The sequence below is a fragment of the Salvelinus namaycush genome, chromosome 18 (genome assembly GCF_016432855.1).
Source record: "Salvelinus namaycush isolate Seneca chromosome 18, SaNama_1.0, whole genome shotgun sequence".
Taxonomy (NCBI): Eukaryota; Metazoa; Chordata; class Actinopteri; order Salmoniformes; family Salmonidae; genus Salvelinus; species Salvelinus namaycush.
The window spans coordinates 30,452,843-30,473,174 of record NC_052324.1 but is presented as its reverse complement, the minus strand read 5'-3'; the positions used below and the strand labels follow the sequence as shown (position 1 = coordinate 30,473,174).

Here is a 20,332-nt window from a genome sequence, read left to right as displayed (position 1 = left end):
ATACACTACACTGAGTATACCAAACATTAGGAACACCTTCCTAATATTGAGTCGTATCCTTCACTACAGTCCCATAGCTTTGGACACTGAACAGACAGCATGATCCCTTCACCCCACCATCCTGGTGCTTTCTATACAACACTCTGTAACAGTTGAACAAATCTGCCGCTTAGCAGAAGTTTACAAATATATATTATACCAGCAACAAAATAGATATACCGGTAACAAAATAGATAGCGCCTGGTGGCCATTTGTAACTATGTATTCATCCATTACAATAGCTGATGTAAACAACATGGGTGGATTGTGTCCCATCTCACATTCCTATGAGAACCTCAGCAGTGACAGTCAGAGCCAGAAATAAAGAGTAGTGTATAGCATTTATAGAGATCTATATATAAAACACAGTACCAGTCAAAAGTTTGGACACACCTACTCATTCCAGGGTTTTCCTTCATGTTTTGGGATGAGTTGGACCACAGTGTGAAGGAAAAGCAGCCAACAAGCGCTCAGCATATGTGGGAACTCCTTCAAGACTGTTGGAAAAGCATTCCTCATGAAGCTGGTTGAGAGAATGCCAAGAGTGTGCAAAGCTGTCATCAAGGCAAAGGGTGGCTACTTTGAAGAATTTGTTTAACACTTTTTGGGTTACTACATGTTTCCATATGTGTTATTTCATAGTTTTGATGTCTTCACTATTATTCTACAATGTAGAAAATAGGAAAAATAAGGAAAAATCCTTGAATGAGTAGGTGTGTCCAAACTTTTGACTGGTACTGTATATAAAACTCTGGTGGCAGTCATCCACCGTGAACTGAAAGGACCCTTCACAGATCGTCATCTCTGATAACGGAACTTGATTGGAAAATAAATAACCCAAATAACCACAGCTGAAACCCTGATGTCCAACTCCCACACCAAAAGGAGATCACAATAGTTTTACATTAAGTTTAACATTAAGGCAGACAGTTGTGTAGTAGAATATTAAATGGCAATGAAATATATTGTAAAATACATTCCTATACTATTCCTTTTGTCATTTTACACTTTCAAACATGTATTCTATTGCTCCTAGGGAATGTTTTACCCTTAACCTCCATTTTGTAACAATAATGATAGTCAATAATCCATAGTGGTGTTTTGCTCCCAATTTAGACAGTCCACTTCCTAGAACGGTGTGAATGAAGCTACAGGTGAAGCATGAGTGTCTACAATGGCACCCTGTTCCCTATATCAGGGTTCCCCAACTGGCGGCTCGCTAGCCGCATTTGTCCCATGGGCAACATTTTTGGGGGGCATAAGACTAAAAACACCAGCAAATCAGTGATTTTAGTTTTGGAAATATATGTGATCTTATACAAATGTAAGCAAGGTTTTAAATGATTATGTTTTAGTCAAATATTATATCTGCTTGGGCTTCTTGCGGTCAATTTGCAGTCTACAAATGATTTGTAATTATCTTCCGGCCCCCTGACCAGCCGCGGCTGAATCTTGTTGATGATGCCTTGGGCACATAGGGCTATGGTCAGAAGTAGTGCACTATGTAGGAAATAGGGTACCATTTGGGACGCACTCCATGGTAACGGAGACAGAAACACACCGGTATGCAGCATGACGTGCCAATAGCAGAGTGAACCTCTACCGGGTAAAATTCACATTGACTATACAAAACAGGGATACAACGGAAGATTTCCATGTAAAAACTCAACCACACATATTATGTAATAGGTGGGGCGGCAGGGTAGCCTAGTGTTTAGAGCATTGGACTAGTAACCAAAAGGTTGCAAGATCGAATCCCCGAGCTGACAAGGTAAAAATCGGTCGTTCTGCTCTGGAACAACGCAGTTAACCCACTGTTCCTAGGCCGTCATTGAAAATAAGAATTTGTTCTTAACTGACTTGCCTGGTTAAATAAAAGGTAAAATAAAAAATTATAAATACAAACAATTATTACGATGAATGAAGCAAATAAAATGTTGGCAGATGAGGACGATACAGTGTGACTATGTTGAGCAGTGCATTAAAACACAAATAAAATATATGTACCATAAAATATTCACACACATGTACACCTGACCTCATTGTGGTACACAGATCAAGTGGCATCACTGTGTTGTAGATACTATGGCTGACATAAATTTACTCACAAATACAACCTGAAACACTGACAAAGGAAAACAGTTTAGGACACACATTCTTTCATACTATATACACTCCCTCCCTCTCAGTCACACAGAAAATGGAATAACCCAAAGAATTTAGTTACTTTCTCAGATGTGTTCTTGCTCATACGAGCACCACACTTCTTCTCCCACACCTCCAGGGCTTTCTGGTGCCAGGGGCTGCCCTCCTCTCTGTGTCCCCAGTAGGGTGACCTGGGGCTGGCCGTGGTGGCCCTAGGCTACATCCTCCAGCAGACCCCCCTCTATCAGGTGGCTCTTTAAGGAGTTGAAGATGTTGAGCTGCTGGTCCAAGCGCAGGGCTAAAAGCTGCTGAACCACCTTGGCAGGGTTAGGGCCCCTGGAGAGAGAGATTACACAATGGATTACAGATATACATACAGGGTGACATTTTGACAGCACAAATACACCTCCACAAAATGTCTGGTTAGTCAATTTGCTGGAGGCTGTACCTCATGTCTTTATGCAATAGATGGAACATTGCTGCCGTTTAAGCCCATGGGAGAGAGAAGATTACTAACTGAGTCGCTCTGGATAAGATTGTCTGCTAAATGACTAGAATAACATTTAAAAAGTTAAACGAATCACATACAGTAACAGCCTTCTCGAGAATCACTTCCTCTTTAGTAATGCATTATTTTCATCAATCAACACACTGTCAGCCAAAAGCAGTTAAGACTGTGGCTCCTCTCTCTCTATGCACCACTGACTACTCTCTTTATAAACAACGGGGTTACCTGATGAAGCTGGCGATGTAGACATTGACGAACGTGGCCATGAGGTACTGGCAGTCGAAGCGGTCCATGATGCCACCGTGACCGGGGATGGTGTTGGCAAAGTCCTGGAACAACAACAAAAATATAAATCTTGTGCTTCTCTCCGTGGGCTGATATTTATGTTCCCTGCCGCGCAGCTTTGAGGGAACATTGATCATGAGCACTGTCAACTGAGAGGCCACTCAATTCTAGTGAGTCCACCAGGTCCAGCGATAACAGGGGTCTCTTCTCCTCATACCCACCTTGATCTTAAAGGCCCTTTTGAAGCCGCTGGCAAAGAAGCCTCCGAAGGGTCCCATGAGGGAGGCAAAGGCAGACAGGGAGATGCTGTGAATCTGGAATGGGTAGAGGCGCACTGTGGGCTGGAGAGAGAGAGAGAGAGAGAGAGAGAGAGAGAGAGAGAGAGAGAGAAGGGGAAAAGGGAGCGAGAGAGGATGACTACAGTCTCACATACGGTCAAAAAGTTTCTTAACAAAGAGGAGAAACAATGACAAAAGGATTTAGGATATCAAAACAGACTTCCAGACATAGACCAGCCAGAGGTCAGAAACAGAGACCAGCCAGCCGGCCAGAGATCAGAAACAGAGACCAGCCAGCCAGCCAGAGGTCAGAAACAGAGACCAGCCAGCCAGCCCGAGGTCAGAAACAGAGACCAGCCAGCCAGCCAGAGATCAGAAACAGAGACCAGCCAGCCAGCCAGAGATCAGAAACAGAGACCAGCCAGCCAGCCAGAGATCAGAAACAGAGACCAGCCTGCCAGCCCGAGGTAAGAAACAGAGACCAGCCAGCCAGCCAGAGATCAGAAACAGAGACCAGCCAGCCAGCCCGAGGTCAGAAACAGAGACCAGCCAGCCAGCCAGAGGTCAGAAACAGAGACCAGCCAGCCAGCCAGAGGTCAGAAACAGAGACCAGCCAGCCAGCCCGAGGTCAGAAACAAAGACCAGCCAGCCAGCCCGAGGTCAGAAACAGAGACCAGCCAGCCAGCCCGAGGTCAGAAACAGAGACCAGCCAGCCAGCCAGAGGTCAGAAACAGAGACCAGCCAGCCAGCCCGAGGTCAGAAACAGAGACCAGCCAGCCAGCCAGAGGTCAGAAATAGGGACCAGCCAGCCAGCCAGCCAGCCAGCCAGAGGTCAGAAACAGAGACCAGCCAGCCAGCCCGAGATCAGAAACAGAGACCAGCCAGCCAGAGGTCAGAAAAAGAGACCAGCCAGCCAGAGATCAGAAACAGAGACCAGCCAGCCCGAGGTCAGAAACAGAGACCAGCCAGCCAGCCAGAGGTCAGAAACAGAGACCAGCCAGTCAGAGGTCAGAAAGAGAGACCAGCCAGCCAGAGATCAGAAACAGAGACCAGCCAGCCAGAGATCAGAAACAGAGACCAGCCAGCCAGAGTTCAGAAACAGAGACCAGCCAGCCAGCCAGCCAGCCAGAGATCAGAGACCAGCCAGCAATCAGCTAGGCTAGGCTTCAGTCAGGGTTTGCTCAAAATCATGAACGTAAAACAAATAATTTTGTGCTTTAGTTGCACTTCTCCACTCGGATGAAATACACTATATATACAAAAGTTTGTGGACACGCCTTCAAATTAGTGGATTTGGCTACCTTTCCAGTAAATCAGTTCGTCAAATTTCTGCCCTGCTAGAGCTGCCGCGGTTAACTGTAAGTGCTGTTATTGTGAAGTGGAAACGTCTAGGAGCAACAGCCGCGAAGTGGTAGGCCAAACAAGCTCACAGAGTGGAACCACCGAGTGCTGAAGCGCGTAGCGCATAAAAATAGTCCATCCTCGGTTGCAACACTCACTACCAAGTTCCAAACTGCCTCTGGAAGCAACGTCAGCACAAGAATGGGAGCTTCATGAAATAGGTTTACATGGCCGAGCAGCTACACACAATCCTAAGATCACCATGTGCAATGCCAAGCGTCGGCTGGAGTGGTGTAAAGCTCGCCACCATTGGACTCTGGAAACACGTTCTCTGGAGTGATGAATCACGCTTCTGGGGGCTGTTTTTCATGGTTCGGGCTAGGCCCCTTAGTTCCAGTGAGGGGAAATCTCAATGCTACAGCACACAATTACATTCTAGACGATTCTGTGCTTTCAAATTTATGGCAACAGTTTGGGGAAGGCTCTTTCTTGTTTCAGCATGACAATGCCCCCGTGAAGAAAGCGAGGTCCATACAGAAATGAATTGTCGAGATCGGTGTGGAAGAACTTGACTGGCCTGCACAGAGCCCTGACCTCAACCACATTGAACACCTTTGTGATGAATTGGAACACCGACTGCGAGCCAGGCCTATTCGCCCAACATCAGTGCCCGACCTCACTAATGCTCCATACATTCATATACAGTTCAAGTCAGAAGATTACATACACTTAGGTTGGAGTCATTAAAAAACTTGTTTTTCAACCACTCCACAAATTTCTTGTTAACAAACTATAGTTTTGGCAAATCGATTAGGACATCTACTGTGTGCATGACACAAGTAATTTTTCCAACAATTGTTTACAGACAGATTATGTCAATTATAATTCACTGTATCTCAATTCCAGTGGGACAGAAGTTTACATACACTAAGTTGACTGTGCCTTTAAACAGCTTGGAAAATTCCAGAAAATTATGTCATGGCTTTAGAAGCTTCTGATAGGCTAATTGACATAATTTGAGTCAATTGGAGGTGTACCTGTGGATGTATTTCAAGGCCTACCTTCAAACTCAGTGCCTCTTTGCTCGATATCATGGGAAAATCAAAAGAAATTAGCCAAGACCTCAGAAGAAAAATTGTAGACCTCCACAAGTCTGGTTCATCCTTGGGAGCAATTTCCAAACGCCTGAAGGTACGACGTTCATCTGTTCAAACAATAGTACGCAAGTATAAACAACATAGGACCACGCAGCCGTCATACCGCTCAGGAAGGAGACACCTTCTGTCTCCTAGAGATGAATGTACTTTCATGTGAAAGGTGCAAATCAATCCCAGAACAACAGCAAAGGACCTTGTGAAGATGCTGGAGGAAACAGGTATAAAAGTATCTATATCCACAGTAAAACAAGTCCTATATCGACATAACCTGAAAGGCCGCTCAGCAAGGAAGAAGCCACTGCTCCAAAACCACCATAATTGGAGAAATGTCCTCTGGTCTGATGAAACAAAAATAGAACTGTTTAGCCATAATGACCATTGTTCTGTTCGGAGGAAAAAGGGGGAGGCTTGCACGCCGAAGAACACCATCCCAACCGTGAAGCACGGGGGTGGCAGCATCATGTTGTGGGGGTGCTTTGCTGCAGGAGGGGCTGGTGCACTTCACAAAATAGATGGCCTCATGAGGAAGGAAAATCATGTGGATATATTGAGGCAACATCTCAAGACATCAGTCAGGAAGTTAAAGCTTGGTCACAAATGGGTCTTCCAAATGGACAATGACCCCAAGCATACTTCCAAAGTTGTGGTAAAATGGCTTAAGGACATTAAAGTCAAGGTATTTGAGTGGCCATCACAACACCCTGACCTCAATCCCATAGCAAATTTGTGGAGAGAACTGAAAAAGCGTGTGCGAGCAAGGAGGCCTACAAACCTGACTCAGTTACACCAGCCCTGTCAGGAGGAATGGGCCAAAATTCACTCAACTTATTGTGGGAAGCTTGTGGAAGGCTACCTGAAACGTTTGACCCAAGTTAAACAATTTAAAGGCAATACTACCAAATACTAATTGAGTGTATGTAAACTTCTGACCCACTGGGAATGTGATGAAAGAAGCAAAAGGTGAAATAAATCATTCTCTCTACTATTATTCTGACATTTCACATTCTTAAAATAAAGTGGTGATCCTAACTGACCTAAGACAGGGAATGTTTACTAGGATTAAATGTGAGGAATTGTGAAAAACAGAGTTTAAATGTATTTGGCTAAGGTGTATGTAAACTTCCGACTTCAACTGTATATATATTTGCATTTCCCCCCCCAATTTCATGATATCCAATTACGATCTTGTCTCATCTCTGCAACTCCCCAACGAGCTCGGGAGAGGCGAAGGTCGTGTCATGCGTCTTCCAAAACATGACCCGCCAAACCGCGCCTCTTAACCCGGAAGCCAGCCGCATCAATGTGTCAGAGGAAACCCCGTTCAACTGACGACCGCAGTCAGCCTGCAGGCACCCGGCCCACCACAAGGAGTCGCTATATCGCGATGAACCAAGTAAAGGCCCCCGGCCAAACCCTCCCCTAACCCGGACAGCGCTGGGCCAATTGTGCGACGCCCTATTGGACTCCCGGTCACGGCCGGATGTGACACAACCAGGGTGATACAAGCACTGCGATGCTGCGCCACTTAGGTAGGCCGGCAGAATTTTTTATAACTAGAGAATTGAACATTTGCGTAGTTAATTTAAGTGGAAAAAGTACTCGGCTGAAAATTACCGACAGCCGGCGCTAGTGGAAAATACTGTCAAAGACCAGAAACAGAGACCCACCAACCAGCCAGCCAGCCAGCGATCAGAAACAGAGCCCCGCCAGACAGCAAGAGATCAGAAACAGAGACCCACCAGCCAGCCAGACAAAGATCAGAAACCTGCCAGCCAGCGTTCAGAAACAGAGACCTGCCAGCCAGAGACAGAGACCCACCAGCCAGCCAGAGAGATCAGAGACCCGCCAGCAATCAGAAACAGACCCGCCATCTAGCCAGAAAGACAGATCAGAAACTTGCCAGCGATCAATCAGAGAACTGCCAGCAATCAATCAGAAACAGACCCGCCAGCCAGCCAGCCAGCCAGCCAGAAAGACAGATCAGAAACAGAGACCAGCCAGTCGCACAATCAAACAGAGGGGACAGATCCGACTCACCCATCCAGTGAGGGACTCGAGGGTGGCCGGCAGGGCATAGTCCTGTAGCTGGAACAGATCAGAGGGCACACAGTCCACCTCAAAACTGTTATGGTCACTGTTGAACTCCACTGGACACACAAAGAAGCTGTAGCCTGCCATCACATATGACAACTGGAGAGAGAGAGAGGGACAGAAGCAGAGAATAAAATAATATGACTTGTGGGGAATTTGAATGGAAACTTTTGCAGTTAGCTATGGCCGTGTCTTACCAGGATCCCAAACACAACAGTAGAAAAGAATCCGCCGATGAAGCCTTCCCAGGTCTTCTTAGGAGACAGCTGTAGAGTACACAATCAGGACATTGACACAGTACAGGGTGTTACCAATGGTATCCTTTGTACCAAATATCAAATGAATGATCCAAACTTCAGAAAATGCTACATACAGTAGTGGTGTAACAGTCTTGCTAACCTTAATGAGTGGAGTACGTCCAAAGAAGAAGCCAAACATGTAGGCCATGATGTCATTGCAGATCACACAGGAGATGGGCACGATGAACCTAGACCGAGAAGGAGAGAGGTACTGGTATCAACACCTGGGGTGTATTCAGTGGGGTGTATAAAGCAGACATGAGTATTTACTCTGAAGAGACAGAGCCGGTCTCGTCAACACAGTACATTTCTATCTGAACGTTCTGAAATGTTGTTGACTCCTGAATAAGCTTCAGATGTAGACCACCCTAATGCACTCGTCATTTGCATCACATGGTTGTAGGACAGGTCGTAATTACATCAGATAGACTTTTCAACCTGCAATAAGTCCTCCCATTGTACAGCATGGAGACAGTGGGCTAAGTGAAGACACTCCCATGCATTAACCTCTGACAGAACAGATCCACTGGGTGTGTCCCAAATTACACCCTATTCCCTATATAGTATACTACTTTTGACCATGGTCCACAGGGCACTGATAAAAAGTAGTGCACTATATATGGAATAGAGTGCCATTTAGGTCACAACCAATGTCTGACTGAATTTGCCCTCTGATTGAATTTGAGTGAGTGAGTGAGCGACAGAGAGACATTTCTTACCAGATCATTCCCTCAAACAGGTTGTGGATGATGAGGTGGGACTGAGTCACTACGATCAGCAGAGTTACATGAGTCCAGCCAAACTGACAGGAAGGAAGGAAATTCATTTTCAGAAAGCTTAATTGTCCCAACATTTTTAATAAGTGATAAAGGAACATAGCTACCCCAAAATGGCCAGAACACTGCAGTATATTTAAGTAATAAGACCCGAGGAGGTGTTGTATATGGCCAATATACCACAACTAAGGGCTGTTCTTATGCACAACGCAACGCGGAGTGCCTGGATACAGCCCGTAGCCATGGAATATTGGCCATATACCACAAACCCTCGAGGTGCCTTATTGCTATTATAAACTGGTTACCAATGTAAATAGAACAGTCATTTCTTGCCATACCCGTGGTATACAGTCTGATATAACATGGCTTTTAGCATTCAGGGCTCGAACCACCCAGTTTATAATTACTCAGCACTCTTTGTTTATAATTTAGCATTAATGCTGTAAATTACATTTTGCACAGAACAATCCTTACTGATAACAGGGCAATGATGACCAAGTTTCCTTTGCAACAACACAAACATATCAGTGAGGAGTGCTGAGCCCTCAGCCCAGTCAGTACTCACTCACTGACTCTGTCTGTCTGTCTGTCTGTCTGTCTGTCTGTCTGTCTGTCTGTCTGTCTGTCTGTCTGTCTGTCTGTCTGTCTGTCTGTCTGTCTGTCTGTCTGTCTGTCTGTCTGTCTGTCTGTCTGTGTGTCTGTGTCTGTCTGACAAAGGCAGCAGACAGGGCTAGGGGCCTCATCTATATCCTGGAGAGGACCCAGATCACTGCTGGTGGGATTCCATGTTTCTGGGCCAGGCCCCTTCAATAATGAAGTAGCAGCCCAGAGGGTTCATAATACAGTACACACACACTATGCTACGCAACACATGCATGCATGCATGCACGCACTACACACACACACCATATAGAACTGCAGGCGATAGTGTTTCTTCACCAGGCTCAGCACGAACATGCAGAAACCTGCACAACACAGAGAACAGAGGAAACAAGTCAACAGGGTAAATCCATTTGAATTCAATCTCTTTTTCACAGCACCCCTTTTGATTTGAACGAAACCTTCCATACATATCTTCCCATTGTACAAGTGGTCAGAAAGTGACGTTTTGGACCTGAATGCCAAAACATTACAGAGATAAAAGGTGCTGAAAGTTGACCTATTTTGCATAGTCTTCATCACTGGAAAAGATAAACGGTTGAGATTGATATCATTTAAAATCTTACAAACAGGGTTGTCAAACTATTTTCTCATTTCTTGGGAAAAAATATTTTAATAAAAAGTATGTCATTTACTGTTGATTATCTAATATTTTTCATTTTCACATGTTGTAGCTTAAACCTTATTTGACATCATCTAAGGTTTTAGTGTTGTGCCCACCATCAGTTGAGACAGCATGCTCTTGAATACAGGGTGGGTGTCATGTTTTGGCTGATAAAATTTCAAATGTATTCCCATTTTAACTTTCAAACGATACCACAAAGATGGGTTGAGGTCCACACATCAGATAATGTTGACTTGGATGGGAATATCGGTTGTATTAAATAATACAGTCAATCCTATTGAAATCATAGAAATATAAATAATAGAATAGACAGGACCATTTAAGTTGACATTGGGTGGACCGGCGGTCATCTTTGTGGTAGTAATTAAAAGTTCAAATTTCAATGGTGTACCAGCTAAATTGCAGTGGTCGACAGGTAAAGATCCATTCTAAGAATTATATTTCTTTAATTGAAATGACAATTTCAAGAGCATGTTGTGTCTCAACCGATGGCGGGGAAAACATAAACCTCAGACGATGCAAAATAGGGTCTAAGCTACAACATACTGTATGAGAATATGAAAACAATGAGGTCATACGTTTTTAAATAATTTACGTTAAATGTTTAAAAATAACAATTATTAAAAATATATTTTTTCTTTCAAGAAATAATAAAATAAAATTAAAAATAATAAAATTCATTTTTAAGCTTACAGTGTTGTCAAACTCAACCATTTATCTTTTCCAGTGACGAAGACATGGATGTCTCATTGTATGGTGTGCAAAATGGGTGAACTTTGAGCACCTTCTATCTCCTGAACGTTTTGGCATTCAGGTCCAAACGGTCACTTTCTGACCACTTCTTCCATGGGCAAACATGAATGAAAAGTTTAGTTTAAATCAAAAGGGATGCTGTCAAAAAGTGATTGAATTCAAATGGATTTACCCCAAAGCATTTTTGTGTCAGACTGTTTTTAGAAGCTATTATTGTCATTCTTTGTTTTAAAACTGAGGACCAGCAACTGCATCCTTGTAATCAGCCTAGCCATGTTCAATCAAACTCAATCACAATCTCTAGTGACATAAATTATGATTTGGTTTTGGTTTCCGAGGTTAAAAGCCTGCTAAAGTCAGTAACAGATAAAAACAGATTCACATTAATGCGCTGCATGTAACTCTTGATTTCTTACACTTCCAAGAATTATATCAATCCCCAAGGCTGTATCAGAGTAAGAAGACGCCCTTGTGAGTAAGATGCTTTTATCGAATCTAACAAATTAGATAAAGCAGTCAGGCCAATAATTCAGTTAGAACAATTTAGACACCAGAATATTTCTACATCCATCCAATCCACATCAATTTGTTACACATGCTTCATCAGAGCACAACAATGCTAGCCTGGTACCAGATCAGTTTGTGCTGTCTTGCCAACTTCTATGGTCATTGTAGTCACTGTATTATACTTCTGCTAAACTGTTTATTCTATTCTACTGAGTCATTTACTTTATGTTCGTTTACTTATCTTTCATTATTTCTTATTGTTGTTGCATTGTCAAGAAGGAACCTGCAAGTGATCATTTCGTTGGACGGTGTATACCATATGTGCATCCCGCACATACGACTAATAAAACTTGAAACTTGGCCTGATGAACAGATCTGGAACCAGGCTAGAACAAAGCATACAGTGTTCTGATTTGTCTTTATCAAACTACTTATAGATTCTGTGAAACTCAGCTCCTTCTACATTATCTGTCACAGGGGACACGGCCCTATTACCTTAAAAGAGATGGCCCTATTACCTTAAAAGAGATGGCCCTATTACCTTAAAAGAGATGGCCCTATTACCTTACAAGCCTTTCCCTGCCAACACTTCTCCAGTGAACAACCTGGCCCTGTTTTGAAATGTACCCTAAGGGAGGTATGAACGAAGGAGGGATAGATGGGTATTAACTTTCCTCTTTCACCTTGAGCCACAAAGTCGAGGTATGATCATACAGTCACACAGAAACAGCAGACGTTTAGCGAGTGCTACCTTCACCACATCCTGCTGCCATGAACTGCCACTGCTGCACTGGTTGGAGGGTGGGAGGGTGTGGCACAGTGGAGTTTCCTTCTGAAGCTTTTATATTTAAAAAAAAATAACTTGTACCAAACCCTTTTTCAGGTAAAAACTGATTAAAAATGAAGAAGCTCCAACTAAAACGACACTAAACGTTCAAAAGAGGACTCCCCTTTCTCCCTCCCTAACTCACTCCCTCTCCCTGGCTCTGTCTCACTCTCGATACTCTAAAATGGCTTCTTTATCACCAATAGGGAAAAGCACTAGATCGGTTTCCATCTGTCCTTGCCAGGTCAGTGATCATGAAGGAAAAGACATGAACAAAGGAAGTTAGTCAGAACTTTGGAGACAGCCTGCATCTCACCTGTGAGGTACAGAGCGAAGGAGATGAGGCGGTGGTATTTGCTGAGGATGCGCAGCGGCTCCTCCCTCTGCACCAGATTAAAGAAGTAGTCTGTCACCGTCTCTCCATAGAAGAAGTAGTTTACACAGAGCAGGAAGTACCTGACAGGGAGAGGAGGGGAGGGAGAGGAGGAAGATGAAGGGAGGAGGAAGGGAGCAAGGGGTGAGGTCAGAACTGTTATAACAGACTGAACATTCACTAGGCAACCTTTTCTGGAAAACCTGGAGCAATGGTGAACTTTTGGAGAAGCAATGTTCAAGTTATGAAGAAATGTACAAGTTATGATGTTTTATAATAACTAAAGAGCTTTTACACCAGAGCTAACATACTACAAATAGCATCACCACTACATGTAACATGATATAGTTTCTCTCTGCTGAGAAATAATATAGATGAACACTTTAAACTGGGTAAACATCACCATACCAACAAACCTCAGGAAGTCTGCAATGAAATAAAACGTGCAACTCATTATTTCGGGTCAACAAACAGTTAGTTGCAGTATAACATTAAACACAGACATAAAATTGTGTGTGTGCGCACGCGCATCTCACCAACTCAACGTTCTGAACCAGGGCAGGTGGTAGGAGTGGTACACACTGTAACCAATGTGGATGATCTCCTGGAAGCATTTGATCTGCACACACAGCACCTGTAGAGAAAGATGTTCCATTATTACTTTGAACAGGTTTGTAATAAATGACTGAGGTTTGCCATTGACTGTCTGGGTTTTGGTATCAACTACATGGTATTCCCCTACCACACTTCACATTTGATATCACCCTGAAAACAGTATCTGGATCGTATGATTCCTTGTTGCTCAATACCATCTCACTTAATCAGACATTTTGGTTCAATGTTCTTGTGTTGTGACTCTATAAAGAGTTGTGTTCTCTGTTCACTTCCTGCAGCAAGCTTTCTCCCTCCCAGCAGGTAGTCCAGCAGAGCAGTAAAGCAGAGAAGAGTCTGTTATTTCCACTGAGCTACACTCTGAGCCTAAATCCATTAAGGACACAGACAGACAGACAGCCGGCCCCAATTCAATCCCTTACCCTCTCTTTCGTCCTAACCTTTTGTTTCTGCAGATCTGTAAGGTATGTACGCAATATGGTGGAAGTTCCATCACTGGACTGCGTATACCTATCCTGAGTCTGCAGATCTGGCAAAAGAGGGGTTCTGACCAAGGGGGACGGGTAGGGAGCGATTTGGGATCGGCTAACAAACTGACTGACAGACAGAAGGCTTAGGGAAAGGAGGATGAGGATCACTCACAATCAGCATGAGCACCATGGGGCCCAGGTAGATGATGATGAAGAAGAAGGAGATCATGGCCAGAGTCAGGATCCCTCGCACCCACCAGTTCTTCCATCTGAGAACACACACACAGTTAATCCCCAGATACAGTGTGTAATGAAAAGGTGAACAATAAGCATCCATATCAGTTGTCTGTGTGCACAAATGAAGTGCTGGTCAATACATTCCTGAAGAATGTCAATATAGGCCTACACAGATCAATAGTTATATTGAGCATAGCAGATGGTATTTCATTAGCATTCAATAATCCATGTCTAAATAACAGGATGTTGTTAGGATGGAGGAGCAAACCGAAGATAGTAAATAAAAAAAATCTAGATGTTGGTTGTGTCCCAAATAGCACTCTATTCCCTATAGGCCTAGTGGCACTACTTTTGACCAGAGACTTATGGGACGCAGATATTACGTTTTGTGAATAGGTGATATTTCCCTTGTTCCAAACAATGGCCAAACCGGAGGTTGTGAGTGTGATTACCATAAGAAAATAGTCAATGAAAAAAATATATATATGTTGGAAGTGTTTACCGTGAGGACAGTCCAGATAGGGCTTTGTTGAGGACCTCAGGGGTGTCATCAGCAGGGACAGGCACCTCCGGGAGCCCTGTATCAGGCTTGGTCTCACTTTCAGACACCCCCTCTGCTTTCCCCTCATTCTCAGATCCCTACAGAGAGAGAAAGAGAGAGAGGGGAGACAGAGGGGGGGAGATAGAGAGACAGACACAGATATAGAGTGAGTCATACAATGTAAACAAACACAGCTAGCCTCCTATGAGGAATGCTCCCCCACTTCCTTTCCGGGTCTATTTTATGTCAGTGAACAACAACATTGTGAGAGCAAGCTTGTAGTGCTTTTCCGCTTTGGCGTTAGGATATTCTGTCTGATAAATATATGGCTGATAGTGACAGAGTAATCAACATATTTCATGGCGTCTGCCCCCTTGATACTCTCTGAAAGTGGATGACCCTCTGCTTTTCCATGGCAACAAAATGTGTCATTTGACATTGCAGACTGCTGTGATGTCATCGTGGTCTCTCCCCCCTAGCGCTACCAAAATTGCACTGTTGTGTCACATAACCTCCTACTAACACAACAGATAGCTGTTAGCCTACACTCTGCCTGTCTTGGTTGTCAACACACACACCGTACACACACATATAGCAGTAGGCCTAGCTATCAAGCTGATGGAACCCCCAGGTTTGCTGGTTCCCATTTCCTATCAGGCAGGATGCCCTGGATAAAAATAGCCCCTCCTTCCACACTCCTGGTACTGAAGAGACCCCTTTCATGTTCCCTGGGAGGCAAGGAGCAGCCGTCATTGAAAATAAGAATGTGTTCTTAACTGACTTGCCTAGTTAAATAAAAGGTGTAATTATTTTTATTTTTTTATATAAAAAAAATAATAATAATTGACAAATCGGCGCCCAAAAATACCGATTTCCGATTGTTATGAAAACTTGAAATCGGCCCCGATTAATCGGCCATTCCGATTAATCGGTCGACCTCTAATACATACTATACACAACAAACAATGGTCAGTGCTATCTGGGATCCTTGGGACGTCCCTAATCGTACCCCATTGAAATGTAAAAGATTAGGGTAGGGGTTAACGTTAGGAGTTGGGACATCCCAAGGTTTCCGTTTGGCACTGACCAACAAACATGCCATTTCCTCTGGGTATAAATAGGCTGGATCTATTTTCCAGTGTCCTTAGGCTGTCACAATTTGACTGATATACCCATTCTTCAAACTTTCTGAGAGCAAACCGAGTCAACTTTGGCTCATATGATTTCAACTCAAAAACATTTTGTAGGCACAAGACAGAGACACTAAGTTCTCCATGGAGAACTGATGATGCACCTGCAGGCAGGGTCCTTCTACAGTGATGTCTGACAGAATCAAACCACAGAGCGCCACGGCCCTATACCACCAGCACAACACAGCTGCATGATGAAACCTGCCTAACCGAACGTAGCAGGAGTAGACAGACGCCAGAGCGGAGTCATCAACCAGAAACATCCGCTTTCTGCCAACGTCGCTAAGGGGGGCACCAGCCTGACAATCACTGATCAAAAACCAAGACGCAAGGCCTACATTCTGAGGCGGGAATGCAAGTCAAAGTGGACTTGGAGGGGGGAACAAAGCATGTCTTTTAAGGACCCTGAAACTAGTAAAGCCCCACAGTGGAGCCTGTGTGATGGATGAGGAGAGAAAAGGCAACACAACAAAGCAGCTGAACACTTTTAATTAGAGCTCATAAAAGGTACTTGACTTTAAAATGTAAGGCTGCACAGACCGGTTTGTGTTTTTACTTTACCTTTTATAATGGTATTTGAATGTTTGGTTTGTTAAATGTGATAGCGGAGTAACCTAAAAAAAATGCTAAGTGAGTCATCTCTCTCCGCGCTCCCTCTCTATGCTGCTTTCCACACAGACCTATCCCCACCCCTGGCACTCAAAGACCGCATTTATTGTTGCTCACCACGAGACACTTGCGTTCAGTCTTCATGGTTAACGCAGCACATGAAACAATGTTGATGACTACGATGCGGTTTTCACTTTGCTTCTGTAACAGTATTGCTTCCATCCCTCTCCTCACCCCTCACTGGGCTCGAACCAGGGACCCTCTGCACACAACAATTGACACCCTCGAAGCATCGTTACCTATCGCTCCACAAAAGCCACAGCCCATGTAGAGCAATGGAAACAACTACTTCAATATCTCAGAGCCAGTGATGTCACCGGTTGAAACGCTATTAGCGCGCACCCCACTAACTAGCTAGTCATTTCACACCGGTTACACTTCTGAATATAAATACACTAGCGTTCTATAATTACACTATTAGTTTGTTTGTCTTTTCTTAGCAAGTTCTGGCTAAGTTGTGTTAGCCGCTAACGTCAAATCGCTAGTTAGCTGGCTCCACAGGAGCAAAAGGAGCAGCTGGACCGACAGGAGCAACCAGGGTCAAGCGCTCTGCCCAAGGGCATGTCGACAGATCTCCCACAAAGTCAAATCAGGGTCCCCAACCAGCGACCTATCGGCCCAAGCTCCCAACCGCCAGGCCACCAACCATCCAAGATCAGCCCACAGTTCCGAGAGCTGCCCCCCCTCTCAAAAAAAATAAAATAATTTTAAAAAAAACTCTCCCTCCACTCCCTCCTAACTCTTCTCGAACATCTCATTCCAAAATTATGGGCATTAATATAGAGTTGATCCCCCCTTTGCTGCTATAACAGCCTCCACTCTTCTGGGAAGGCTTTCCACTAGATGTTGGAACATTGCTGCGGGGACTTGCTTCCATTCAGCCACAAGAGCATTAGTGAGGTTGGGCGATTAGGCCTGGCTCGCAGTCAGCATTCCAATTCATCCCAAAGGTGTTCGATGGGTTTGAGGTCAGGGCTCTCTGTGCAGGCCAGTCAAGTTCTTCCACACCGATAGACAAAGCATTTCTGTATGAACCTCGCTTTGTGCACGGGGACATTGTCATGCTGAAAAAGGAAAGGGCCTTCCCCAAAATGTTGCCACAAAGTTGGAAGCACGAGATCGTCTAAAACATCATTGTATGCTGTAGCACTAAGATTTCCCTTCACTGGAACTAAGGGGCCTAGCCCGAATCATGAAAAACACCCCAGACCATTATTCCTCATCCACCAAACTTTACAGTTGGCACTATGCAGTCGTGCAAGTAGCGTTCTCCTGGCATCCACCAAACCCAGATTCGTCCGTCGGACTGCCAGACGGTCAGGCGTGATTAATCGCTCCTGAGAACATGTTTCCACTGCTCCAGATTCCAATGGCAGCAAGCTTTACACCACTCCAACCAAAGCTTGGCATTGCGCATGGTGATATTAGGCTTGTGTGCGACTGCTCGGCCATGGAAACCCATTTCATGAAGCTCCTGACGAACAGTTCTTGAGCGGACGTTGCTTTCAGCTGCAGTTTGGAAATCGGTAGTGAGTGTTGCAACCGAGGACAGACTATTTTTACGTGCTACAGCACTTAGCGGTCCCGTTCTGTAAGCTTGTGTGGCCTACCACTTCGAGGCTGAGCCGTTGTTGATCCTAGACGTTTCCACTTCACAATAACAGCACTTACAATTGACCGGGGCAGCTCTAGCAGGGCAGAAATTTGTCGAACTGACTTGTTGGAAAGGTGGCATCCTATGACGGCGCCACGTTGAAAGTCACTGAGCTCTTCAGGAAGGCCATTCTACTGCCAATGTTTGTCTATGGAGATTGCATAGCTGTGTGCTTGATTTTATTCACCTGTCAGCAACGGGTGTGGCGGAAATAGCCGAATCCACGAATTTGAACGGGTGGCTAAATATATATATAGTGTACCCTCTCCCTTGTTATTGCTAGCTTCAACTGATTCAAATCCATCCTTCTCCCTTAACCAATTACCCAACTCCTTCTGAAAATATTCAACTTTTCCAAGCCAAACTCTATTTTTAGCCTCCTTAAGAGACATGCTTAGCCCTGTAGTCCCTCCCCTCCATTTCAAACACCACTGCCATCCCGCATGAATATGTTAGCTACATGAAGTAGCTAAGTGAAAACATTTAATGTGGCCAAAGAATATAGGGTCCCCTAACCAAGACTTTGATTCCTACCCTGTCACAATAACTCCTCCCTGGAATTTTAATTCGTTGTCATATCAAACAACACTGTATTCAAAGTGCCCACTATTATCTTCTAACTATAGAATTAGAATAATCATACGTTTTTCCATGATTACAACGGTTTAAACTAAATCGCAAGTCAAATCGCAGTTAACATTTGGTTAAAAATAAGGCCTCGATTTTTTGCCAATATTGTGCAGCCCTACGTGGCAGTGGAAATGATCTCAAATGAGTGCAGGAAATGCAGAAATTGATCAAAATGCAGAAAATTATTTGGGGTTGAAGTTTAATTGAACATTATAAAACCATCAGAATGGAGAGAGACCTGTTAAAATAACTTAGAATGTATGTGTTGCCACCCACTACTCAAAGCAAATATATAACTTTTATTATCCAAAACATAAAATACCATAATTTGAAAAATACTGTGACATGATATTTTGGCCATATTGTCCATCCCTAATTTTAATTTAATTTAATGTAAAGTAACCAGGCTTTTTATTCGAAACAGCCCACAACTGGCATCATACATACTAGCTATAAATTGAGGCAGTGATTGTGATCCGTCTGAATTTGTATGTGGCTTGAAATGTGTATGTGGGTTGTCCTTCCTGCAGAGTTGATTGGCCATGGCCATTTCAATTCAGCCTACCTCATGAGTTGAAATCCAACTCATACGTTTGAAAACTAGCCAGAGTTTATGACTAATACATAGATTAAGTTAATTGAATAGATACATCTACTTAAAGTTAGTTGCCCTGGCCACACAGTAAATGCACAACGCCCATTTTCAGTTCAGTTGACTGGGGAGTAGGCAAGAGAGGAATAGCTATACTTCTTGTTACTTTCAATGACAAGCTAAAGACAAACGTTAGATATAGATAGCTAGTTAACCACTAATGGTATCTTGTAAATGTGTGTCATTCATGCCAGAGCTAATGTAAACAACAAATCAGCATACAATTTGTTAGCGTGCTAGCTATGTTTTGCTAGCAAGCAAACTAACGTTCGCGCTAATTAAATTGTAACGTTTGACGTGGCTGGCTAACTAGCTTGCCTTGTACGCTATTACAGCTAGCTAAATAATACTTATCATTATTCTAGTCACAATCATAATTTGTGGCATGATGTCCCATCTAGTGGGCCTTGGCTAGCTAACGGGTTTGTTCCAAATGGCAGTCCATAACCACTCCGTAGTACCGTAGGCTAGCTACCTTGTCTTCGGATTGTTGATATTGGTCGTTTTCAGTCGTTCCGCGGTGCCGTAGCTCTGTCATTTCTGCAACTCGTGTCCCAGCTACTACAGAGGGTTGTTACAGTTTACCAGCTAACGTTAGCTTGCTAAACAACAAGATACGACGGTTTCGTTCGACATAAATTATGCTTTCTTGTTAACCCCAGATGATTCACGTCCCTCTCACTGGGTTTCCACTAGATATTACAGCCACAAAGTCCAAATGATATTGTCTATATCGTAACAATTTATGAAAACAAAAATGTGCAGTTTGGTCTTAGTCCAAGGTTAGGTTTAGGCATACTGTTAGCAGTGTGGTTACGTTTAGGTTTAAAATACAAATTTAAGAAGAGCAATTGAGCACCCGATTACTCATCCTGCTGCCCATAGACATGGAATCACTGGTCACTTTAATGTTTACATACTGCTTTACTCATTTCATATGTATATATTGTATTATATTCTACTGTATTTTAGAGAATGCCACTCGGACATTATTTTACTTTTATATTTCTGTGA

At 43.7% G+C, this 20,332-nt stretch overlaps 1 protein-coding gene across 1 annotated transcript; it reads right to left on the bottom strand.

Moving 5' to 3' along the window:
• Positions 1-1,895: 1,895 nt before the first annotated feature.
• Positions 1,896-19,988, bottom strand: LOC120062778 (phosphatidate cytidylyltransferase 2-like). The gene is made up of 13 exons (XM_039012845.1): positions 19,794-19,988; positions 14,485-14,621; positions 13,918-14,014; positions 13,200-13,297; positions 12,607-12,746; positions 9,826-9,884; positions 8,863-8,945; positions 8,244-8,331; positions 8,042-8,110; positions 7,791-7,943; positions 3,199-3,318; positions 2,918-3,021; positions 1,896-2,520 (listed from the first exon to the last, which is right to left on the bottom strand). Exons 1-13 carry the CDS (start codon positions 19,854-19,856, stop codon positions 2,397-2,399), a joined length of 1,335 nt encoding a protein of 444 aa, XP_038868773.1. The 5' UTR covers positions 19,857-19,988; the 3' UTR covers positions 1,896-2,396.
• Between the last annotated feature and the right edge of the window lie 344 nt (positions 19,989-20,332).